This window comes from Talpa occidentalis, unplaced genomic scaffold (genome assembly GCF_014898055.3).
Source record: "Talpa occidentalis isolate TD23 unplaced genomic scaffold, MPIMG_talOcc4v2.1 talOcc4.6, whole genome shotgun sequence".
Classification (NCBI taxonomy): Eukaryota; Metazoa; Chordata; class Mammalia; order Eulipotyphla; family Talpidae; genus Talpa; species Talpa occidentalis.
In genome coordinates this window covers 60809152-60835958 of record NW_023604972.1, presented here as the reverse complement: position 1 = coordinate 60835958, position 26807 = coordinate 60809152, and the positions used below count along the sequence as shown (strand labels likewise).

The 26807-nt window shown below is 35.0% G+C and overlaps 1 protein-coding gene across 4 annotated transcripts in view; it reads right to left on the bottom strand.

Moving 5' to 3' along the window:
- Positions 1 to 26807, bottom strand: part of SMARCAD1 (SWI/SNF-related, matrix-associated actin-dependent regulator of chromatin, subfamily a, containing DEAD/H box 1) — a 105363-nt gene that overhangs the window by 43546 nt on the left and 35010 nt on the right. For 2 of the 4 annotated variants that reach the window (XM_037530389.2, XM_054688223.1), the window contains exons 6-9: positions 8303 to 8406; positions 4277 to 4378; positions 2532 to 2613; positions 757 to 1148 (exon numbers count right to left, since the gene is read on the bottom strand). In XM_037530389.2, coding sequence (XP_037386286.1) covers positions 757 to 1148; positions 2532 to 2613; positions 4277 to 4378; positions 8303 to 8406 — 680 coding nt within the window. The remainder of the gene's footprint in view (positions 1 to 756; positions 1149 to 2531; positions 2614 to 4276; positions 4379 to 8302; positions 8407 to 26807) is intronic. The other 2 variants (XM_054688224.1, XM_054688225.1) reach the window with 1 other exon arrangement.

The window sequence follows — 26807 nt, the reverse complement described above, 5'->3', positions numbered from 1 at the left end:
GACCATTGACATTTACAAAACTCAAAATACAGGTTATCTTGGATAAAACTTTTGGAAATTAAATTCCAGAAAATGATCATGCAAAGTGTACTTACCAGTGCTTATGCCTTCCCTTCACCTAAAGCTTGAATTCTAGCTTCCACACACTTTTCTATCTTTCCAATTCAAAACGCTGCAGCCTGCTACACTCCATAAAATGGCCACATTGTTTAACCAAGAAAAACATGTTAGAGATTGAGCTGTCACTTTTAGAAGAAAAAGAAAATAAACAATTGCTTCTTTTGTAGTGAAGCATAAAACACTTAGGCTGGCATTTTCAATCATGGAGCTTCCCTGGACGTTGCTATTGCTCTTTAAGTAGTTGTAGTAAAATTTCTGCCACATTCTTGCTTTCTGCATGGTGTCTCAGCAGTAACAGATCAGAACAGGCTAGCAAACGACTCCTTCCTAAATGTAAGCTCTAATTTCTTCTTCTGCAGTTAAATGAACCAAGTTTCTATGCAAAAGAATGAGTGACAGTATGCCCAGCCAATCAGCTTGGGTTTTTTCAGAAAAATCACCCCTTAATTCATTCAAAATTAGGTCATATGACACTATTTGAAATACTATTGGCTTACAATGAAAGTAATGCTTGACTCTACACAGGATAAGGCCACCCATCTATGCTTCCCTGGGCTGAAGACACCTTGCCTATAAACGGAACTGTGAATTACATACACACATACACAAACAGGAAAAAAAAGAATGTAGCCTTACCAGAGCTTCCCAACTATTAAAGGGCCGGAGTTCTGTTATCTTCTGAGCCTTTTTCTGAGAACACTGAGGAATCAAAGTAAGTTCACCAATTGAAGCATCTTGAAGAAAGTGAAGAATTTTACCTTTATAGCCATCCTCCATCACTTCTTCACCACTACTATAGTCCTCATCTAGTGAACTACCGACATCAGAACCTGAATCATATTCAGAATCTTCAATAACTCTCTTAGGATTAAATACATTTTTTTTACGCTTCTTGTTAAAACCATTTTGTGGTTTCATAGAACATTTCTGTTTCAGTTTTGTTTTAGCTGCATTTTTAGGATAATTTTGACTTCTTGAAGAAACTTCTTTTCCATTTGGAAACTCACTTTGTGAGGCATATTGAATATCTGTGTACAAAGAAAGACAAAAATAACTAAATTAGAAAGAGATAAATACAAATCTATAAACATCAAGTAAGAAAAATAATTAAACAGGTATATTTTTCCCTTTGAATAGAATAATTCAATTGTAATTTATTGTTAAATCTTGATACTTTTTAAAGAAAAATACTGAAGTATTCCTTGAAGTTATGAGTTGAAACAGTTTAAAACACAGGTTGATTTTGAGGAGTTAAATATCAATATCCATTTTCAAACAAGTGTCCTGAGAATATAAATGGCAGTTGCATAACCACAAGATGTCTGATGCCACTTAGCAGGCACATCCAACATGGATATATAGCACAAAAAATATTCATGCTTAATTAAAATCATCTACATTATAATTTTCTATCACCATCTCACTCTTATTCTGAGTTTATCATTATATAAATATACTATTGAAAAGCACTACTACATTATCACTGATGACTATCATATTTTGTAGATTTCTAAGATGACTGTGATTGAAAGTAAAGCTGTTTGATGTATCATTAAGAAATGTGTACCAATTATTCTATGAAACTTAATTTAGAATGTTTGTTTTGCAAACTCAAAGGCCTTTCATCACACAGACAATATACATTTATTCTTGTGCATGTGCAAAACAGAAAATGAGTAAGGTATTTCTCAAATCCTTTGCATTCGTAATCTACGTCTTCTGAATCATTTCAGTCAGAACTGGTGACACCATTGGCTTTCTTTTTTCACAGTATCACTCTCTATGTCATTAAGAACACTGATAGGACAGAATTAAATTATTTCATTATAAAAGCAAAACAAAACAAACCCCTAAGGTCAATGTGTTGAACTTTTGCAATTATAAAGATCTAGTCTACCTGATTTTTCCTTATGGATATTATTGAACATGTGTTATAGTAAACTCATCCCCACTGCTTCTTTCCTATCATTTGGCTCCTAAAGTTGAGAGTGTTCCACTATTGGCTGAGGGACTTTCTTTCATTCCAGTAATACCTATCTTATAAGTTTCTGATATTGCTGCTTTTGATATTCACGCAGGTGATACTAATATCTACGTTGGTGATTATAAGACACCATTAATTATAAGAACCATCATGAGAACTGTTAAAATTTAAAATCACAGTAGTTTAAAAGCAGCCTTAACTATGAATAGACTTGACCAATAAAAAAGATAATTATTATTTAATTTTACATTGCCATAAAGAACAGGATAAAACATTTGGGAACCAGCAATTTTTACAAATATTATTTCCAATATGTTTTGCCATTTCATTGATTGTTGTTAAAAAGTTTATTATTTCCTTCTATAGTAAAATAAAGAGTACAACGGGAAGCAAGCATTTTCTATAATGACATACAACAGATAATTACCTTGGTCTTCTGCAAACACTTTCAATGATTCTAAAGCTTCTGTGTACATCCATTCATGCTCCTTGAGTACTTCCCTTAGTTCCTAGAAATAAGTCATTGATCTTTTTGTTAAAAATCTATATTTAGGGACTTATAGAAAACTTTCATGTTCTCTGCAAAATAATCACCTAACAAATCACTAGAATTTATCTTTGATTATTTTACAATTGTTTTAATGCTGCTTTACAAATGCTTTCTGTGTATTGTAGTTTCCCTTATCCACAGGGGGGAATGCTGCCCAACACCTGCAGAGGATGCCTGAAGTGGTGGATAGTATGGAACCTTATATAAGTATGATTTTTATTAAACAAACCTATAATAAAATTTAATTTAAAATTAGGCACAGGGGCCTCCCTGGTGGCGCAGGGGTTAAACACAGCACTATCAAGCTACCACCAGCCACTGTAGCACAAGTTCGATCCCTGGCCGACGAGGGAGCAACCCACATGGAGCAGCAGACCTCTCCTGACTTACCCGCTGCTCCCTTCGGCAGTGTATTTCAGTACATCTGCCTATTTTGTTCCCCAGTCTCTCTGGTAAATCCTCTCACCCCCTGCACCTCTGGCTTATACCCCAGTTCTTGTATGCATAAATAAATAAATCTTAAAAAAAAATAAAATAAGGCACAATTAGAACAATTATAATATACAGCAGAAAAGTTGCATGAATGTGGTCTCTATCTAATTACATGTAATATTTTCGGACTGTGATCGAGCAATGGTAATTGAAAGTGCAGATAAGGGAGGACTACTACTTAATTTCACTCTGCGAATATACTGTTCTTCAAAAGGAATGAAGTTTGACTTGTTTTACATTTCTACCCTCCTTAGGAGGTGCTTTAAACATCAGAGGGTCAAATATTGTTTATTCAATCTAAACGAAACATTAATATGCGGCTATGCTTTTATAAAATATCAATTTCAAAACTAATTTAGTTTCAATATATGTAAAGAACCAGTATAGCAACCAGATTTTGTATTAAGCTCAATGAAATTAAGCCGATTTACCATCTGTGCATATGCTAGAATAATGCAATGCAAATATATTCCAAGTGTTAAATAAGTAATGTGCTTATATGTATGTATGTATGAATGAATGAATGAATGAATGAATAAATGTGTGATTAAATCAAAGCCCTTTTAGAACTGGCATGTTTGGCGTGGATATTTACGGACTCAAAGTATTCCTACACTCTGGCTAGTAGAAATCATTTTTGGAATATTATACACTGAAATGTAATATGAGATTTTAAATTTCTTATGAGAAATTTAAAGGATGAGAATATGAAAAAGCTAAAGTAGCTGAGTTGCAGGTATAGATGGCTCTCTAGATTTGCATTTCATAAATGAGTTCACTATTGTTTTTACAGTTATAACTGTCATGATGAGGCTATAATGATACCGTAGTGAGGAAACAAGGTAAATAAGTTACATAAAGCATTAACAAGTAGTACAAAAGCTATACTATACATACAACGGCTATACATTTTATACTATATATACTATACATACAAAAGCTATATATACAAAAGCTATATATACTATATATACAAAAGCTATACATTTTATACTATATATATTGATAAAGGAGAATATTTAATTGGAAAAGTGCAAAATTCACCCTAAGCTTTTACATGGCTGACCTCAAATACTCTTTTGTAATGTAATTAATATGCAAGGATTAAATATCTATACTTGAATACTCACCTGCTTATCAAAATTAGGAAATTCCTTTTGCAATTTCAGTACAATACTTTCCTGCTTTTCCCAATTACTGCTAGATTCTGCAGACTCATTTGATTCCTCTCCCTAAAAAGAAGGGGTTAAAAAACATTGATTTAAGAGACCTTCAACAATAGATGACAGGCAATCGCACTTGTATTGTCACTTGATTTGAAAGTAATCAGGTTCAATCACAACAATCCAAAACTGTTTGTGATAATATGTATCTGTAAAGACAAAAAATACTTCTGGCTTAATATCAGTGAAAGACCCAGCATATCTGATAACTCACACTTTATTCAGTGTTCAAAAAGAGATTAATATGCTATTATAAAAAAACTAAAATGTTCCTCAAATTAAAACTGTGTTATCTCAATAAAAAGATACAAAAATATTAATGGCAAAATAAAACTCAAATATCTCATCTATGCTTATAGTTTAATATTTCCCTGCAAATAACTGAGAGGAAAAAAGTTACTTTTAATCAGCTCTAACGCACAGAAAGGCTTAAATATTAACTACTCAGGCACAACACAAATAACACAATGATAAAAAAAAAAAAATTATGTAACTAAGTTACTATATAAATGAAACATTAATGAGAACTGTGACTACTCATTTACACATACACTCTTTCGCTGTCACTTAACTTCATCTGCAGAAACGGGTTAGAATTCTGCATTTAAGAAGAAAAGATTTCCCTGGTATCATGCATAAGAAAAAAGCATATATTATTATCAACCAGAAAGCTTTATCTACTGTGTTTAGTAATGTAACATATATTAAACAAAAAAGATAGAGAAAAATATATTCTTATAGTTTGCATATAAGAATATGGAATATTCTTACAATTGTTTATCCCTTACTATTAAGGGAAAAACTGTTACTATTCTTACTATTGTTTCCCTTACTATCCAGCAACTGAATGTTGTATTTTCCTTTTACTACCTAATAAAGAAGTAACTAAATTGTGAGTGATATCTTTCTTGTGTAAAGGAATAAGATGAAGTTACACAAAGCTAAGATAAATGAAATATAAGGGAGTTTAGAATAGGAAGATGAAAATTACATGTTTTGTAGTATGTGACCTATTTGGGCTGGAACAGAAAACATGAATTGACTACAAAGCAGAAAATTTAAACCAGAGCAAATATTACTAAGGTGCCAAAGTGAAGTCAATCTTTACTGAGAAAGCAACAGAGATTTTGAGTAGTGAAATAATAAAACACTAAATATTTGGAGAAATTATTTCAGAGCTCTAGGAAGTTTCTTTTGCCATCCTTAAATTACAGCTGAGGACACTGAAACCTTAAGAACAAGTCTTTTAAAGTTTACAGATGGATAATAATCTGCTGAAGAGGGAACAGAAAATTAGGTGTCTAGAGAACAGTATTTTTCCACTATATAAGTGTTCCCTAAACTTTACTCTTTCACACAGCACATTGCCTGCTTGAAAAAAAAGTCAAGTATCTATTAAAGGATGAATGGATAAACAAATTGTAATATATACATAAACAAAATACTATTTTACCTTAAAAAAAGAATGAAGTATTAATATGTGCTACAACGTAGATAACCTGAAAACTGTTATGCTAAACGAAAGAAGCTAGACAAAAAAGGCCACTTATTGTATTATTCCATTTATATGAAATATCCAGAACAGGTAAATCCAGAGACAGAAAGCAGATGGGGCTTAGCAGTGTGGGGTGGGAGGCGGGGTGGTGTGGTAAGGACGAGAAAAATTGCTTTAAAGGTGTAGTATGCTATTAAGTAAGGGGTGACAAACATGTTTTGGAATTAAGTAGGAGTGGTACTTGTAAAATATTGTGAATGTACTAAATGCCACTGAATTACTCATTCTAAAGTATCTAATTTTATGTCATAAATTTCCCCTTAATAAAAAACAAGTTAAAATACTATAATAAATATGGCACGTTAAATATAAATTGAAGTTTGCTTGAGGATATGACACTGGAAAGGCTGAAGTCTATTATTATGAAGTGGTAGGAGGAGGGTCATCTGAAAATAAGCAGCTATTGTAATACCAGTTATGGAAGGGCACTGTTCCTTGTGTATCTGTTGTACTGACGGAAAGTAATTAAAAAATTACTTAATTAAGTAAATTACTTACTTATTTGAAAAATAAAGAAATTTTGGTTGCTTCGGCTCACCTCCTCCATTCATATTAAAGCTGCCTGTATGGTTCCAAATTCATCTAGATGGCATGCAAGACTCACCCACTACATTAAGCACTAAAGCAGTTATCTTCAACTCAATACAACTGTTCTGAGTAACACAAAGAACTTGATGACATGATGTGTTAGTTGGTCATAGCACAACCTTTAGTTTTTCTTCATCATCATCATCCACAACCTATCATCAACTTTAGCATCCAAATAGCCATCAGCAAACTGCTCCAAGTCTTCTGTGGTTTGATCATCAGAGTGGTACACTAGAAGCTCTCTGACATTTTTATTTTCTACCTCCTCAATTCCAACCTGTTTTTCTAAATCAACACAACTTGTCTGAATTTTAAAAACTTCTCTGAAGGATCAAATCCTTCAAAATCACAAATCAAGTTAAGGAGAATTTTCCATGACACATAATACAAACATGCTTTTGTTCTGTTTCTTCATCCTTCTACAATGGTAGCAACAGTTATTTTAATGTGAAATCTCTTTCAAAATTCTATAACTATGTATCTGCATCCTTACCTACAGTAACAGCAAGTAACATTTGAAATAATAATAAGCTATAAATAATAATAAGCTATAAATGCTGTTATCACACTTTTATCAAGAGGCTGTATCAGTGAGGTGGCAAAAACAAGAAATAAAGAAGTTGGATTGAGTTCAGGTTTTGTATAGGAATAGTACTGAAGCATTAAAAGAATTTTAAAGGCTATGTTTTTTGTGGTTTTGATTCTGCAATCACCTACAATAAGGAAGAATTATGTAAAAATATTAATATAGATTTGGGGAGTTCACCCATTTCTGTTGAATGCTAAGGTAACTGCAGTGAATGCAAAGGTTGGCTTTAACAATTTCTTTTAAAGTCTCTGTTCTCTAAGTGATAGACTACTATTGGCTCCAACTCTCTATGCCACAATGGTGCCAAACATCAGAATATTACCACCTTTGAAAGTCTTAAGTCCTAGAGTGTATTTTCTCTATCTTACATTTGTATCCTTTAAGGCATGCATTCATTAGCAAATACCTGTTTCCATCAAAATCAAGGATTTAATACAATATTTGGCCACCTTCAGTTTCATTTCTGTATCACTGTTAGAAAACTCTTTTGCAGCTTTGCCATCTGCACTCATGCTTTTGTGCAACAGCCGATGGCTTAGGGATTTGTTGCACTATTTGAAAGAGCAAAAGCAACTATTACTGGAACCAAGAGGAGCTACTTCTGCAGGACCCACTGATTTCGTTTAAGGTCTTTGTTTATAAAGACCCATGTGTTTTTTTACTCTTTGGTCTTTAATCCAAATGCCTGACAATCTTTCCTGTTCTATTCCTTTACACCTATTCTTACTGATGTCACAGCGCTTGAAGATGGTCCAAATCATGCCTTTATTTTTGTGGCATTTTCTCTGGTGGTCTGCAAAGTGAACTGCTTTATGCCTACTGCTCAGGATGTACTGATATTACATGTTCTCATTATCTTTCCATTTGTTTCCAGCTTCTCCTCAGTATACTTTCCCTTTTAGGTTCACTGCTTGGTATTTTTAAGCCCGAATACTTAAGATATGAGTGGGATATTAACTAAGTGTTTTTTCAAATAGATAATGTCACTAATATAAAATGAAAGCAAAATACAGCCTTGGTGGATAACAAACATGCTGAAATGAGGCAATCAGTGAAATCTGGAGTGTGTGCTTTTTATGTAAGTCTCCTGGTTCAAGTCAGTGCAGTTTTTCATGCTCACCTATTACTTCTCATGAACAAAACTACATATAAACATATTCTGTGCTAAAATAGCTATTTTGATACTGCAGTTTAAACTTACATGATCCAGTCTTTTCTTTTTAATAGCTTGATCATCATTAAATTCTTCTTCTTCATATGGCTCTGAAGAAGAAGATAATTTCCTTTTCCTGGGTCCACCGCCTTCTAAACCAAAGAAGGAAGAACACTCAAAGTTTGCAAAGATGTTTAGGAATCACTAACGCAAAACAAAGGTAAACATTTTATTATAATTCATTCTTGTAGACCTCTTGACATCAGACCCAGTACTATTTTTTTCCTACATAAAATGTCAACTCAAGTGAAGGAAAAGTGAACAGAGCCTTTTAGTCTTTCAAAAGTAGAAACCACTGTAATTATGCATGTAAAATACCACATTATTTAATGCTATAAGCATCTATCTCTAAATTGACAAGTAATTAAGAGCAATACAGGATGAATGGGTTCTCCCCAATGACTGAGTATTCAGCATAAAGGGATTAAGTTCCCACTAGTGTAGTTTATCTAAAGGTCAACGGACACCAACAATTGTCTACAATGTACTAAGATTTGCAGAGGGCTCTTCTAAGCTGTTGTTTCGTTAACTTCACACAACAAACCTGCAAAGTATAGTAACTTCATTTTACAAATGAGGAAGAGCTAAGCTTAAGCAATTAAAATGCCCTCAACCTAAAAACCAGAGTAGAACACTAACAGGAAATTTGCATACTGACAATGACTGAAAGAAAAACCAACTTAACATGATCTTGAGAAATTATGTTACATAATTACACTTTCATTTACTTTTTAAATACTTTCACTTCCAGAAAACATATTTTCAGGCATAATGCTGTGCTAATAAGAAAACGTCTACTAAAACTTAGAAAAGTTTAAAGTTTCAATATTAATTATATTAGTACCTTAACCATATGTACTTACAGAAATACATATTTAAAATAAATAAAAACAAGATAGCCGTTTGGTTTTGAGTCTGAAAATCCCTAAACAAAGTAATTGGATACTGCTAACACTTTATAGCAATTAAGTACGTTTGCATAAACATTTACCTTTTTTCTCCATATTTATTTCATAAAGTAAATGTACATCTTGCATGTCAACTAATTTCAGCACCCACTTTGAAAGGGCCAAAATATAGCCACCATCCCCATCTATATATTTGTCAGGGTTAAGTGAACACTGTTAGTAATATTCTAAGGCTGAAATAGCTTTGAGTTAAATGATTTATGCCAACTAACCCAGATATGTTTAATTCTTTTCTTGAAAGAACAAGAGCTGTGTTCTGTCAAGAAAGTATTCTTTCACCTTAAATATCTGCCTACATATTGTTTTGGGGTTAACATTATGGCATAAAATCATCATATAAATATAAAAAGTTTAGAAAATGCAAAACTAAAATTTTAGTACAAAAGGTTATATGAGAGTACAATGATTACATCTAAATAAATCTTTTATGGTTACTAATAAAAATTTTTACATATACTAAAGAAAACAAGTTAATGTTTTATACTGTAGCAATGCCATATTGTTTTGTTATAGGACAGGGAGAGGGGAAGCCCAAACCCCGCAAACCTGCCTATCCTAAATGGGTTCTGCCATCCGCCGCATCAACACAAAACATATGAGACTTTAATGGGAAGGAACTTTAATAAAACTAGGAAACAATACAGGTAACGCAAAGAGTCTAGTTTCTAAATGAAGCACCCAAAGTTACCCGTCCCCTCGTGGGTAAAAGTCCATCCATATGGGAATGGCCCAGAGCAAGGCCCCAAAGCCTGCCACAAGTCTAAAGCATCTTCCAGTGGGGACTCACAGAAAAAGGCCACAAACAACCAGACAAGCCTGGAAGGAAAAGAGCAAAATCAACATCAAGATAAAAGCTGCCATTGTCACCTCCCCATGGGTCTCACCCACATCTGTGTTACCCAGTCCACGACCAAAAGACAAGCGCAGTTTCTTCACATGTCTCTAGGCTCCACACGCCTCCTCCAGGTCTCCTGGCTCCATCCTGCTTCCTTCTTCCTCAGTCTCCTCTGCTGCTTCTCTTCTTCCTGCTCAGCTCCACCCTCCCTTGGGTGGGGCAGGGAACCTCCCCCTTTCCTGGGGACCACCCTGTTACAGTTTCATAAATTCTCATCTTTTTTTTTTAGGAACACATCATCGATTTCAGGAAAAATCTGTAAGTTAGAGATTACCTTGTATGACAAAACAAGTTTTCATCTAAAAATAAAACTTGAAACTTCATAAAGAAAAAAATGAACAAAGAACATAAACAGGACGTTCAGGGAAAAAAAGAATTAAAAGATGCTCAACCTTATTATTAAAGACAAAGTGACAATAAAATACTGCTTTTATTCTAAGATTAAAAAGTATAATAAATGGAAGTCCAAGAAGAGCATAGGCAAATTGGTGCTTCTAAAAATTATGTACTGTTACAGACTTTCTGGAAGGCAATCTGAATAATAATTCTCAGAATTTTAGATATGTTTATCACCTAGACTAACAATAACTTTTCCAGGAATTTATTCTGTAGAATTGATGGAAAATGTCTGCGTAGGCCTACATAAAAACTGCACCAAAATATTTAAAGGCATATTATATCAGAGAAATTAGGATACCCACAGAAATGCCTCTATCACAAAGACTAGATGATTAAAAATAAAATAACATGGAAAGATTTCTCTAACAAACAAAATGTTGCCCAAAAATAATAGTATCACAGTTACATAAAAATGTTTTGCCTATTCTTATACATAGGGAGAGACAGAAATGGAAAAATAGCTAGTCTATTCATTACATTAGCAAATTCGTATTTTTATCTTTTAAAGTAGGGTAAAAGATTTGGATTTGTTTGTCTTTAAAACAGTATTCAGGGTCTCCCTGGTAGTGCAGGGGTTAAAGTGTCAGCCCTGCCAAGCTATTGCAAGCCACTGTAGCATGAGTTCGATCCCAGCCAGGGAGCTAACCCACATGGCACAGCAGACCTCTCCTGTCTAGTCCGCTGCTCCCCTCAGCAGTGCATTTCAGTAGATCCTCCTGTTCTGCTCTCCACTCTGTCTCTGGTGAATTCTCTCACCCCCTGCACCTCTGGCTTTCACTCCAGTTCTTGTATGAATAAATACAAAACATTTTAAAAAAAGTATTCACTTTCAGAAAATAATATATAAAAGTTATTCTTCTTCAATATGCAAGATGATATTGTCAATAGGAGACTAATTTGAGGTAAAACAAAAGTTTGGTATCATGGTTTGTGAAATTGTTCAAGATCTCTTACATGTATTTACAAAGACCTTTTTTTGAAAAGTGTCCTAATATGTATTTTGTACTTATAGTATATTGAAGGTTATGTCATTTTGGCAGAGTAAATACCCATAAAGTATACTGTACTAAATGAAGGTGACTGATAATGCATATTCCATTCCAAGAGGTAGAACTGTAACAGTGTGGTCCCAGGAAAGGGGGAGGTTCCAGGTTCCCTTCCTCACCCAAGGGAGGGTGGAGCTGAGCAGGGAGAGAAGTTGCAGAGGAGACTGAGGAAGGAAGGAAGCAGGATGGAGAGCAGAAGGAGACCTGGGGCACAGGGAGCAGAGAGACATGTGAAGAAATTGCACTTGCCTTTTGGTCATGGACTGGTTGATACAGAGGTGGGTGAAAGACCTGTGGGGAGGTGACAATGGCAGTTTTTAATCTTGATTTTGATTTTGCTCTTTTCCCTCCAGACTTACCTGGTTGCTTCTGATCCTTTTCTGTGGGTCCCCACTGGAAGATGCTTATGACTTGTTGCAGGCTTTAGGGCCTTGCTCTGGGCGGGTAACTTTGGGTGCTTGAATTAGAAACTATATTCTTTGTCTTTTCTGTATTGTTCACTAATTGTGTTAAAGTTCCTTCCCACTAAAGTCGCATTTGTTTCGTGTTTATGCGGCGGATGGCAGAACCTATTTAGAGCATGCAGGTTTGTGGGATCTGGGGTGCCCCTCTCCCTGCCCTATAACAGATTGAAAGTTTATTTAAAATACAAGAAAACCCTTGTATCTTCTTTCCTTGTAATATGCCACTTGACAACATTTGAAAAAGAGAGAGATTATGAAAGTTTAGTTTAGGAATTAAAAAAAAAAAACTCAGCTGATTTTACATTTAATCAAGATTATAAAACATATGAGTGCAAAGATTTTGTTCATTTTGTTTTCTTAAGTATATCCTCTGTGCCCAAAATAGCATCTGGTAGTCTGTAGTAGGTACACAATAAATATCAGTAAACTAATGAGTAAGCTGAATGATATAAATTTCTCCAGAGAAAATATATTAGTTTACTATGGAATAAAGTCAGTCTACAAATTTCTCAATAAAAATTACAGAATCTTGGTATTAGACAATAATTTGTAAATTTTCCCAAACCATTTGGAACTCAACAAATGTTAGTTGACCCTAGTACATTTTAGGAACTTACATAAGTAAGTGGTGGGCATATGGAAATGAGGAAGACACAACTTCTATATGATGTTCTATGATCAGATATCCCTTAAGAACAAATAACTGGATACTGGAAAAAAGATGCTGTCAGAGGAGGTTCCTTGATTCACACCTAGAAGAATAGTCTGAAAGTTAACTAGAGGTGCTGCACCCAGAGGGTTCAGTGAAATTGGGGCAAAACTGAAGATCCTAACAAACACTAAGGATCAACAGACCTCACCAGATGAGAGAAGTTCATGCGTCAATGAACAAAAGTGACTGGAGAGAAATACTTGGAAGCTGTGCTCTGGGACAAGGAGGATCCCAGACAAATTGCAATGCTCTCTGCAGGTCTGTGGATGGGTGAAGTGAATGTTGTAAAGGACAGTGCACTAGACTTAAAACCTCTGTCCATCAACCCTCAGAAACGGTACTGACCTTGTGAAGTAGACTGCAAGTGTTGAGTGCAAAGACTCAGTGCACTGAGCCCTAGATAGAATGGATAAGGCAGTGCCACCAATGTGAAACAGTACCTTTCTCTGCCAAAACATTCCTACCAATGACAACACATTCAGGGGCTTCACCCACCGCATTACTTAGCAGTTGCAAAATCAGGTCTAAAAAACCTACAGAAACTGAGAAAGGCCAAAAAGAAAACTAAACACAGACATAAACACACATATAACCTACAGTGCCAGGCAGAAGTAAAGCAAATCTCTAAATGACTGCTACAAAGACTTAAAAAAAACCATAAAAACCAAAAAAACAAAAACCAGTAAATTTACAGCAGCAAAATGGAGAGACAGAAAAATATAGCATATGGCATACTGAAACCCCAAGGGGATACACTGTAACAAGGAGGGAAAAAACTCATCAGATCCTAACCACAAAGGCATGATTTTTACCTTCCAATCAGACACACAGATCAAAATTGTCATCATAAAAAAAAATCAAAGCAATGGAGAAAACACAAAAAATAAATTCAGTATGACACAACAGAACTCAGAAAGCTAGTCAAAGAGAAACAACAAAATTCAGAAAAGGAAATGAATGACAGGAGAAATGTAATTGACAAACAGATAATTGAAATTAAAACTTTAAGAATATAACAGGAGTTAAAGGGTCTAAAATGATCAAAAGATGAGGTGCAAAAAATTCTAGATGAGGGATTATTGGTGGAAGAGGGGAGTCAGAAAGTTCCCTGCTTCTCTGTCAGAAGAATAAAGTAGTATACTCCAGGTAGGCACTGGACTTGGAGGATCCTATGCATTGGGGCAAAAGTGGAGCACCTTCTGAACATCAGAGACCCATGCTGACAGAACTCAAAAAAGAGATGAGGAAGATATTAAATTATGGGCAACAAGAAGGGCATATGGAGGGGCATAAGCTGGGCTTGCAACCAGTTTGCAGGTTCCCAGGGAGGGCAGAACTACTTGCTGTGGATTTACGGTGGAGATGTGGGAAGATAAGCATCAGAGTACTGGGGCGAGGTAGGTGGACAGGGCCCCTAGCGAAGAAGACAATGTTTGGAAAAGCACAAGTTTCCCCACCTACTTGCCCCAGGATAATGCACAGGGATTAAGTAGGCACCATGAGACAGAGCTAAAAATACTATGAAGTCGTGTGGAAAACCCAATCCACAGACTGCAGAAACACAAGTCTGAAATCCAGAGAGGGAGGCTATTTCTGCAGTACCACAAGCATGAACTGCATCCATGCACATAATGTTCACCAAAGTGGGACCACCCCAAAACCCTCCCTCCACTTCTAAAAGAGGAATTTACAGATTAGTTCTTCCTTAGATACAGCACCATATACTAGAAAAATGGAAATTCCATATCCTTAATTCTTAGAGGAGCAAATAGGGAGACAGAAAATTTCAACAAATGGCAACTTGAACCCTCAAGGAAATGTTACATGACAGAACAAATTTCTGGAGGCTAACCACAAAGACATGGTATATCATGCATTCCTATCAGAGACAGAGTACAAAACTGACATGATAAAAGAAATGTTTAAAAAATGGAAAAAAACCCAAAGATGATCATCAATGGTACATTAAAAAATTCAGAAAAACAAATGCATGTCCTAAGAAACAAAATAAATGAAGGCGGAAAGTGAAACTTTAAGAAAATACTGACCTTTCTCAAAAAGGATATGCAAATGGCCAACAGGCATATGAAAAAATGTTCAACATCCCTTATAATCAGCGAAATGCAAATCAAAACCACATTGAGATACCACCTTACACCAGTAAGAATGGCACATATCAAATAAAGTAGCAACAACAAATGTTGGCGAGGATGTGGTGAAAAAGGAACTCTTCTACATTGCTAGTGGGAGTGCAAACTGGTCCAACCACTATGGAAAGCTGCTTGGAGGTTCCTCAGTCTACTAAAAATGGAGCTACCATATGATCCAGCAATTCCACTCCTAGGGATCTACCCGAAGGACACAAAAACACTAATCCAAAAGAACACCTGTACCCCTATGTTTACTGCAGTACTATTTACAATAGGCAAAACCTGGAACAACCCAAATGCCAAAAAATAGATAACTGGATCAGGAAGATGTGGCATAGATACATAATGGAATATTATTCAGCAATCAAAAAAGATAAATTCATACCATTCACAGCAATGTGGATGGAGCTAGAAGGAATTATGCTCAGTGAAATAAGCCAGAAGGAAAAAGAAAAATATTGGATGGTTTCACTTATTACAGGAATATAAGGGAGACAAATAAGACATTAGTGTAGAAAAATAATAATAGTACAAAACACAACAAAGCAAAAACAGACAATTACAAATCAGAGACATACTGCAGGGGAGGAGGAAAGAGAGGGATCACAGGGAGGAGGGAGGAGCACAGGGGATTGAGGTGATAGTGCATGGGCACACTAGTGAAGGAAATTCTATGAGGACTACACCTGAGAGGGTGGGGGGATACAAATATTGTTTAAAAATGAATAATGATGGGGCCTCCTCGGTGGCGCAGCGGTTCAGCGCTGGGTTGTGAAGCTGCCCACAGCCTCTGCAGTGCCGGTTCAATCCCCTGCCACTGGGCGAGGGTCCCACATGGCGCGCAGACCTCTCCTGCCACGACCGCTGCTCCCCTCAGCAGTGTACTTCGGTCCTTCTGCCTGTTCTGCTCCCCGCTCTGACTCTGGTGAATTCTCTCATCCTCCCACGCTTCTGACTGTACCCAGTGCTTGTATAAATAAATAAAAATCTTAAAAAAAAACAAAAAACAAAACTGTCTTAAAAAAAATGAATAATGATGTAAAAAATAAAAAGAAAAAAAAAGAATAGAAGAGACAAAAAAAAAAGGAGAAATCCTGGGAGATAGAATAGACTAAATGAAAGATTGAATCAGTGACTATAAAGATTATATAATGCACAAAAAATACAGATGTAAGAAGAAAGAGCAACACACAGTGGGGAAAAGTGAAGGAACACTTAAGAATTATCCAATTCTACAAGAAAAGGCAATGTAAGACTAACAGATATCCCAGAAAAAGAGAGAAGGGAATAACTTATTCAAAGAAATAACAGGGGGGAACCTCCCAAACCTGGAGAAGGAACAAAACATACCAGTTTAAACAACACCTGCTTACCTAAATGTATTAAAATTTCAAAGAGTTCAAGACAAAGAAAAAATATTTAAGATTGCTAGGGGGAAGAACCATATAACCTATAAGGAATTCTTCTCAGGCTTATATCTAACTTCTCAAAATAAACACTATGGAATAGAGGAGAACAGATACACATGATTAAAACTGTTAAAAACTGCCAGCCTAGAATACTCTACTCTACAAGCCTTTCCATCAGATATTAGGGAGAAATAAAGGCCTTCTTAGGTAAACACAAGTTGAAGGAATTTGCAAACAGTGGACACATTCACCCCAACCTCAAATAACTGTGGAAAGGAACTCCTGTATCTAAATTAAAGAAAAGAACATCAACAAAAACTGAATGGGAAATAAACAGAAACAGAAAACTAAGGACAGAATGGCAGTAGCAGATTTTTATATGACAACAGTCATACTAAATGTAAATGGACTGAACTCACCAATTAAAAGGCACAGACTGGATGGTTGGATCAGAAAACAGAATCCAACTTTCTTGTTGCCTCCAGGAAATGCACCTGAGCTTCAAAGATAAACAAAGGCTCAGAGTAAAGGGTTGGAAAACAATCCTACAAGCAAATGGGACACGTGGCCATATTTGTACCAGATCAAATAGACTTCCCATTGAAAAAAGGTAAGAAGAAAAAGAGACAGACACGAAATAATGACCACAGAAACAATACATCCAGGAAGACATGACACTCATCAATATATACTCACCAAACGAAGGAGCATCAAAATATATAAGGCAATTACTATTAAATGTGAAAACAGACATTGGAGGAAAGACATTAGTTGCTGGGGATTTCAACACCCACTTTCACAGATAGATGATGACTGAAAAGGAACAAGGAAAAAAATAGCCTTAAAGAACTAGAACAGGAGCTTAATCGACATTTACTGGGCACTGCAAACTAAAAATGTTGAATACATTGTTTTCTCAAGTACACAGATAACATTCTCCAGCACTGAACACATGTGCAGGCACAAAACAAGTATCAATCAGTTCATGAAGAGTGAAATCATATCAAACATCTAATCTGACAATAATGGTATCAAACTAGAAATTAACCACAAAAAGAAAGCAGGAAATACCTCAAACATGTGGAGACTAAATAACACACTACTGATTCACTATTTGGTAAATACAAAAGTCAAAGGAGAAAAGGAAAACACCTTCAGACACATGATAATGAGGACACAAAGTTTCAGAACTTAGGGGATAAGCAAAAGCAGTACTAAGAAGGAAGTATATAGCAGTACAGGCCAACATAAAGAGATAAGAAAAATGTCAAATAATCTAAACTTATACCTTAAGGAACTAGGAAAAGATGAGCAAACAAACCCAAAGCCAATAGAGGGAGGAAATAAAAGTTAGAGCAGAGATAAATGAAACAGAAATCAAAGATAGCCTGAAAGATTAATGAAATCAAAAGCTAATTCTCTAAATAGTTAAAATATTCAAACTGCTACCTTGGCTCACAAAGAAAAAAGGGAGAAAACTCAAATCAATGAAATCAGAAACAAAAGAGGGAATTTTGCAACAGACATTTCTGAAATTCAAAGAATCCAAAGAGATTACTATTTTCCTGCTTTCTCTCTGTGGTTGATTTCTGGCTTGATACCATTCTGACTAGAGAAGATAATTGATATGATACAATGCTCATGAATTTGCTGTCACTTCTTTTGTGACCCAGCATACAATCACTTGCAGAGAAGTTCTGTGAAACTGAGAAGAATGTACACTAAGCTTTGAAAGGTGCAGTGCCTTATAATGTCTTAAGACAACGTGGTCTAATTCTTCATTGAAGGCTACTGTTTTCTGTCTGATTGATCTGGCCATTAATATAAATGGGGTATTGAAGTGCCCTACCACTAATATGTTAGTGCCAGTGTCTGTTTTCAGATTTGTTAATAGTTGCTATATATATTTTCATGTTACTTAATTTGGTGTAAATGCATTTTAGAGTGCTAAGACTTCCCAAGGATCCTTTAATCATTATATGATGTCCATCCCTGTGTCGTTACTCTTTTTTTGCTGGAATTCTACTTTATTTAAGTTTGGCTGACCCTACCTTCCTTTGAGTCCCATTTTCTTGTAGGATGGTTTTCAAACACTTTACTTTTAGCCTATGTTTATCTTTGGAGCTCAAATGGATCTCCTAAAAACAGCAAGAAAATTGGGTTTTATTTTTCAATTTGATCATCCTCTGATTGGTGACTGAAGTCCATTTGGTGATGGTGAGTTTAGTCCATGTACATTTACAATGATTATTGATATAGGAAAACTTACTACTGCCATTATTGCTTTCGTTTTCTTGTTCTATTAATTCCTTTACTTAATTTTTGTGAATTTTTTTTTCCCTTTGATTTAGACAGGAGAACTCCTTTCAACATTTCTTGTAGAGGGGAGACTCATGTTTGCAAAATCCTTCAGCTTATGTGTATCTGGGAATGCCTTTATTTCTCCCTCATATATCAAGAGTCTTGGCTGGCAGTTTTCCTCTTTCAGTATTTTGAATGTAATTTCATTCTCTGCTTGCTTGTTGGGTTTCTTCTGAGAAGTCTGATGTAAGACAGGAGCTTCAGTGCTTATATTTTTTTACCCATTAAGCACCTATAATATTCTGTTTTTGTCTTGAACTCTTGACACTTTCAAAACCATGTATTTTGGTACAGATCTCATTACTTTAGATAACAAGGTGACATTTAGCTTTATTCATCTGTATAATTCCTTCCCCTCATTTGGAAACATTTCCTCTATGACTATCTTGGAAAAGATCTCTTTCCTACTGGGATAAACAACTTGCTTTTAGTATTAGCTCTAAAAATATTTCTTCATGTTCAGAGTTATTAAGTTAGTTTCTTAAGATGGTGATCAGAAAATAAGGTGACTAGGATGTACCTTTGTCCCCTCTTGGACTTGACTGATTCCATAAACAGCCCTATATTTTTCCTATATCCATCTCTTTTGGTAGAAGACTCTATACATTTGTTCTAGGTATGGCCAAGTTGCTTTTGCCAAAAGGACTGTAACAAGTGATACAAGCAGAGGTTTGAAAGGGCATTTACACATTACTTTCTTTCTCAAACCAAGTCAGAGCCATATGAACACGCCCAGGGTAGCCCATTGCAGAGATGTGAGAGGCTTGGGGAGAAGGGCCAAGTTGTTCCAGCCATGGCCATGTTAGTGCAGCCAGCCTCCATCTGACTGTGGGCACATGAGCCCAGCCAACATCAGCTGAGTCTGACCAAGATCAGCAGACCCTCCTAGAGGATGCATAGACACACGGGAGTAATAAATGGTTCTCATTTTAAAACAGTAGTGAGCACATTTTTTTCTGTAAAGGGCCAAGCAGTAAATATTTTAAGTTTTGTGGGCCATGTGTGTCTGTTACCATTCAACTCTGCCATTACAGTGCAAAAGCAGTCACAGAGAACACACAGTGGTTGGGTGCAGCTGTGTTCTAATGAAACTTATTTAAAAAATGAAAGGAAATAAATTGGTGTATGGGTCACGGTTTGCTGATCTTTGTTTAAAGCCATTATATTTGGGGATGGCTTATATGTAGCAATAACTAAAAGACTCACTACCATCTCAAAGTACTAGAGTTCTAGCTTATACATGCAGAAAGAGTAATAAGGAACCAAGCCTCAAGATTTGGGTGAAGAATGTTATCCAAAGGGTCTATAAAAATTTAAAGTATTCTATGGAATTATCATTATTATCACCTTTGTTATGAAACTCAGTTGGTTCATAATGAGCCCCAAAATAGCACACTTCACATGAGAATGTATTGGCACAACTGCACATGACAGTGTACTCAAATGCAGGGAAAACATTAAAACTACTTATTTTTACTTTAGTAAAAATCAAAATCAACAAGCAACTATAAACCAGGACACACTACAGATGTGGGGAGGAGGGAGTAGGATCAAAATAAGGGGTGTGGGAATTGTATGGGGACTATAACCAAGAAGAAAATGCATACATTGTGCAAAAATGAAAAATAATGTAAAAAATATATATACGTATATACACACACACGCGCGCGCGCAGCTTAGGACCAAAAAACCCCTAAAACTAATTATTTTTATTATCAGCATCTAAAATATAAAGAAATAAAATATTTCTTTATGGCTTTTTCTTATTTCCCTTCATCATTCTAACTGGTTCCTTTTAGCATTATTTTCTTCAATGTCGCTGTTGATCCTCCATTTGTTCTATTCTGTTTCCAAAGCTTGCCAGAATTTTTTACAATAATTTTACTGTCGTAACACTGATTTGCAATTTTGACTGTATATTTTAGAGGTATAGGATCTTCCCCTTTAGGTAATCACCACACCTACCAACAAATCACCTACAGTATTTCAGCATAGTCCACTACTATATTCTTGCCTTTCCCCCTTCCTTCTCTCCACCTCTGGTAGCCTCAATTTTACAGATTTCTAGGATTTGTAATGAATTGTTTTTAAATGATCTTGTTTTGTTTCATTATATTGTACCTATAACTAAGACCATGCAGTATCTCTCCTTCGCATAGCATAATTCACTCCACTTCAATCCATGCTGCTGTATATGGAAAAAGTTTATCTTTTTAATAGTAGAGTAGTATTCCATTGTGTACATATACCACATCTTCCTAATTCACTCACTGATTTTTCATCACTTTGGTTATTTCTGTAACTTGATTGTGGTGAACAGTGCTGTAATGAACAAAGGACTCCTTATTTCCCTTCAAATTAAGTCTTTTTGTATTTTTCAGTTAGATACTTTGGAAAGGAACTGCTGGATCATGTGACAGACCCATTTTTAAGATTTTTTTTTTTTTTTTTTATTTATACAATAGCTGGGGTATAGGCCAGAGGCGTGGGAGGGTGAGAGGATTCACCACAGACAGAGTGGGGAGCAGAACAGGCAGACAGACTGAAAGCACTGCTGAGGGGAGCAGCAGGCAAGACAGGAGAGGTCTGCTGCGCCATGTGGAAATCTCCCTGGCCGGCCGGGAATCGAACCCGCACTGCGGAGGCTGTGAACAGCTTCACAGCACTGAGCTCAACCCGCAGCGCCACAGGAAGGCCCCCATTTTTAATATTTGTGACGAACCTGGATACTGCTTTCCATAGGTGCTGCAACAGTCTACATTCCTATAAACAGAGAAAAAAAGTTCCTTTTTCTCCACATTTTCACCAACACTTGATTGGTCCTTTTGATATGCGTCATTCTCATAGGTAGTTTTGATCTGCAATGACCTGGTATGTGATGATTAGCATACAGGCATGTTGATATTGGCCATATGTATGTTTTCTTTGGACAAGAGTATATTTAGCTCTTCTGCATATTTTTTGATTGGGCTGTTTTGTTTTAATTGAGTTATGAGTTCTCTGTAGATCTTAGCTGTCAGTCCCTTTTAGGATGTATGGTGTGCAAATAGTTTCTCACACTCAAAAGGGTGTCTCTTCATTTTGGATTCTGTCTCTTTCACTATACAAAGCTTTTTAGTTTGAGGTAGTCCCAACTGTTTATATTGTTTAATTTTCCTTGCCATTGGAGATGAATCCATAGAGACATCTCTGAAGCGTATGTTACGGAGTCTTTTCTATGTATTTTATGGCTTTAGGTCTTAAATCCAAGTCTTATCTACTTTCATTTAATTTTTATGGACTGTGTGAAATAGTGACCTGTTTTCATTCTTTCTGCATGCGTCTTTCCAATTTTTCAACACCATTTACTGAAGAGGCTTTCCTTTCCCCAATATATATTCTTGGAAGTTTTGTCTAACATGAACTGTTCATATAGCTGTGTTTTCTGGCTCTTAATAATGGCAGGTATGTCTGTCTTTGCTCCATTACCATACTGTTTTGCCTATAGGTTTGGAGCATAATTTGAAGATGGAAGTGTGATATGATACTGCCATTTTCCTCTTTATTGTCAAGATGATTGACAATTAAGGGTCTTTTGTAGTTGTATGTGAATTTCTTTAATATTTATTCTATTTCTTGGAAGAATATCATTGAAATTTTAATAGGGATTGCACTGAACTTGTACACTGTTTTGAGTAAGATGGTCATTTCAGAATGTTAATTCTTTCAATCTATAAGCAGGTAATATCTTTCCATTTCTTTATGTGTTCTACTTCTTTTAACAACATTTTCACTGTAAGGTCCTTTTCACCTCTATTGTTAAATACACACCTAGGTGTTCATTTCTTTTTGGTGAGATTATAAATAGGATTTTTCCCTTAATTTCTTATGGTTTTAGCTCATGCTTTCTCTATCAGAACACAGCTGATTTCTATATACTGATAAAGTAACCTGCTCCTTTGCTGAATGGTTTTTTGGTTCTAGTCATTTTTAGCAGGATATTTAGGATTTTCTAAGTATACTTTTATGTGACCTGCAAAAAGTTCTTTCCAAATAATGGATTCCTCTTGTATTCTTCTCTAGCTTAAATGCTCTAGAGAGTACTTCCAATACCATGTTGAAGAGTAGCAGTGAAAGAGAACAGCCTTGCTTTGTTTTAGATCTTAGTGGATAAGCTTTTGGTTTTTTACCACTGAAAATGATAAACTGTGGGTTTATCATGTATGATATTTATTATGCTAAGGCATCCTCCATGCCTTTTGTGAGGGTTTTTTAATCATAAATTGATAGTTTTATCTTATGAAATGCTTTCTCAGCATCTACTGATAATGGTCATAAGTATTTTATGACCCTTTTACTGAACAGGTGAACTATATTGATTGAATTTTGGAATTTGAACCACCCTTGTGTCTCTTAATCCAATTTGGTTATGAAGTATGATTCTTTTAATGCGTTGTTGAATTCCACTTGCTAAGATTTTGTTGAGGATATTTTCATCTCTTTTTATTAGCAAATAAAAAATCTGAAAAACCAATTACAACCAAGGAAACTGAAACCCTAAATAAAAATCTCCCACAAAAATAAAAGCCCAGGCCTGCCTAGAGGGTTTCTTCCTCTACCAAACCTTCAAACTATAGCCTATCTTTCTCAAACTCTTGTATAAAATTAAGGAAAAGGATATGCTTCCAAACATATATTATGAGGCCAACATTATTCTGTCATTATGTGTAATGACATTATGTGTCATTACTCTGACACAAAAGCAGAAAAGGATATCACACACACAAAATTAGACCAATGTACCTGATGAACATAGAAGCAAACATTCTCAACAAAATCTTAGAAACAAAAATAAACAATGCATGAAAAATATCATATACTATGACCAAGTGGAATTTATTCCATGGACATAAAGATGATTGAATATTTGAAAATCAATCTATTTAATTCATTACATCAACAAGATAAAATTCATATGATCATAAATAGATGTAGAGAAAACATTTGATAGTATTCAACATCCAATTATAAAAATTAAAAAAACGGTGATAGAAGAAACATACTTTAACATGATAAAAGTCTATATATGTCAAACCCACAGCTAACATGTTAAACAATTGTGGAATAATGAAAGTATTCCCTCTAAGTTCAGGTTTAAGACAAAGTCCACTTTTACTACAATTTATTCAACATAATATTATAAGTCCTAGCTAGAGCAACCAAGCCAAAAAAGGCTATTAAGAGGAATCAAATTGGGAAAGAAGTAAAACTATCACTATTTACAGGTGACATGATAATATATACAAAAAATGCAAGGACGCCACTAAAAAACTACTGGAAACATATCAGTACAACAGACTGCAGGTTAAATATCAATCTAAAAAAAAATCAGCTGCATTTTTATATGCAACCAAATAACTCTAAAAACAAAGAAATCAAGAAAACAACTGTTCTTACCATCACATCAAAAATTATATTAAAATCATAATAGTAAATTTAACAAAGCAGGTGAAGGGCCTATTCAATGAAATCTTTAAGACACTGTTAAATGTAGGTGATTTAAAAAAATTAAATGATATAAAGAAATTGAAAGATCATCCCTGCTCATGGATTGGAAGCATTAACATTGTTAAAATGGCCATCTTACCCAAAACAATATACATGTCCAATGTAATTCCCTATCAAAGTTTTAATGGCATTCTTCCAAGACACAGAACCAACATTACTGGAATTCATATGTAACGACAAAAGACCCAGAATAGAAAAAACATGCCTGACACCCTCCCAGCTCCTCTGGCAAAAAAACCAGAAAAATAGGAGGTGGCATCATATTCCCAGACTTCAAGCCACACTACAAAATTGTAGTAATCAAAGTAGTATGATATTGGGATAAAACAAACACCCAAAGCAATGGAATAGAGAGAAGAGAAAAAATCTCCCACACATATATGGACAGTTATTCTACAACAAATGAGCCAACAATATACTTTGGAGAATGGAAAGTCTCTTCAACAAATGGCACTGGGAAAACTAGACAATCACATGCAAAAATATGTATCTCATATCCTATCTCATATCAAAGACTTGTATGCAACAAAAACCCACAATATACATAGAAGAAAAATAGGTGAAACACTCCATGACACTGGTTTCAGGAAAGTCTTTGACTCATGACTCCAACAACAAGGGAACTAAAAAAAACAATAAACAACTTGTAGTATATCAAACTGAATAGCTTCTGCACAGTGTAAGAAATTATCGTTAAAATCAAAAGGCACCTTACTGAATGGGAGAAAATATCTGCACATCAAAATCCGACAAGGGGCTAATATCTAAGATCTAAAAATAACTCATATAAGTCAACAAGAAAACAAAAATTCAAATATAAAAAAATTGGGTAGAAGAGAAAAATAGAAACTTCTCCAAATAAGACATACACAGATGACCTAACAGGCATATGAAATTACGCTCACCATCATTTATCATCAGGGAAATGCAAATCAAAACCACAATGAGATACCACCTAACATCTGTGAGAATGGGCCATATCAAGACCAGAAAGAACAAGTGTAATGGAGGATGTGGAGAAAAATGAAGCCTTGTACACTGTTGGGAGGAATGTAGATTGGTCCAGCTCCTTTGGAAAAAAGATTTACTATATGATCTCTCATTCCTTGGCATCTACTTGAAGAATCTAAAACACCATATCAAAGGGTGTTTGCATTCATTTGTTTACTGAAGCAGTATTTACAACAGCCATGTTATGGAAGTAAACTATATGCCCAAAGACAGATAGGTGGATTAAGAACTATCAAAAGCATACACAGACAATGGGCTAGTAAAAAAAATTAATTCTTGCATTTACAATATGGACACTAAGTCAAATAAATCAGCAGGAGAAAGACAAATATTGGATGATTTTACCCAGATCTGGACTATAATGAAACAAGAACAAAATAACAGAAAAAGTTAACCAAAACCAATCCTAAATATATGAAAGCAGAGTTGAAGTTATAGCAGTAGAGGGTAATAAGTGGGGAGCAAAAGGGCCAGGGGACCTAATGGTCTCTGAGGATAAAATAAGGATATAATTGCAGAGAGGTATGGGTCTGTGGGAACACAATACACTATTGTGTTGGTGTATATAATTTAAAGTTGAATATAATTTAAAGTTTCAAAAAAAATTTAAAAAGCTAAGGAAACAAACCAGTTTGGTTAATGGACACCTATTCACACAGTGTTGATGAAATTATAAAATGGCACATTTAAAAAGTAACACAGAAATGCTAAATTTTAAAATGTACATACCCTTTGACTTAGCATAGTAATTTGAAATTTAGCCTACATAAATAACAAAGATTTACTTATAAGACTTTTCACTGTAGTACTACAAAATGAAATAATGGAAAAATAAATGTTAATATAAGTTAGTAACTAATCCTTTGAGTAAAACCACAGAATATTATGGAGTAATTTTTCTAAAAATTAGTTAAAAACGATAGTAATGATGACCTACCTATAATAAATCATCAATTTTTTAAAATGCAAACCAATACTATTATTTCATATCATAAAGTAATGTTTGAGTATACTGCCTGGTATGTACAAGCATGGGAAAAGATGAGAATGACACAAAGCAAATTTAATAGTAGTTAATGAAATGTCAGTTTCCTTTCAGTCCTTTAAATACTTTTTTGTTAATGTGATTACAGGTTTACTTATTTGGCATGTACAAGCCAGAAAAAAAAAAAAAATGTAAGCAGCATTTACTAAAACAAAAACAAAGAAGGAGGTACTTGGTATACAGCACACTATTTCAATAGCATTTATTTTTGTATTCAAGTCTGGAATATGGTGTAAATAAAAGAAGCTATTAGCAGGTAGGATATTTTTCAAAAAAGTATACTCCTACTGACTCAAATTTGCTTACCTATAACTAAAACTACAGTAAAAACAGAAAGGACACTTAAAAAGTACGAAAATATACCTTCTAAGACTTCACTGTTAGAGATTTGATCTGTGAAAAACAAGCAAAATTATCAATGAAAACTTGCCCCCCCTTTTTTGGGAGGGACAGGGTGGAGCGGGATAGAAATCAACTTGGCAAATT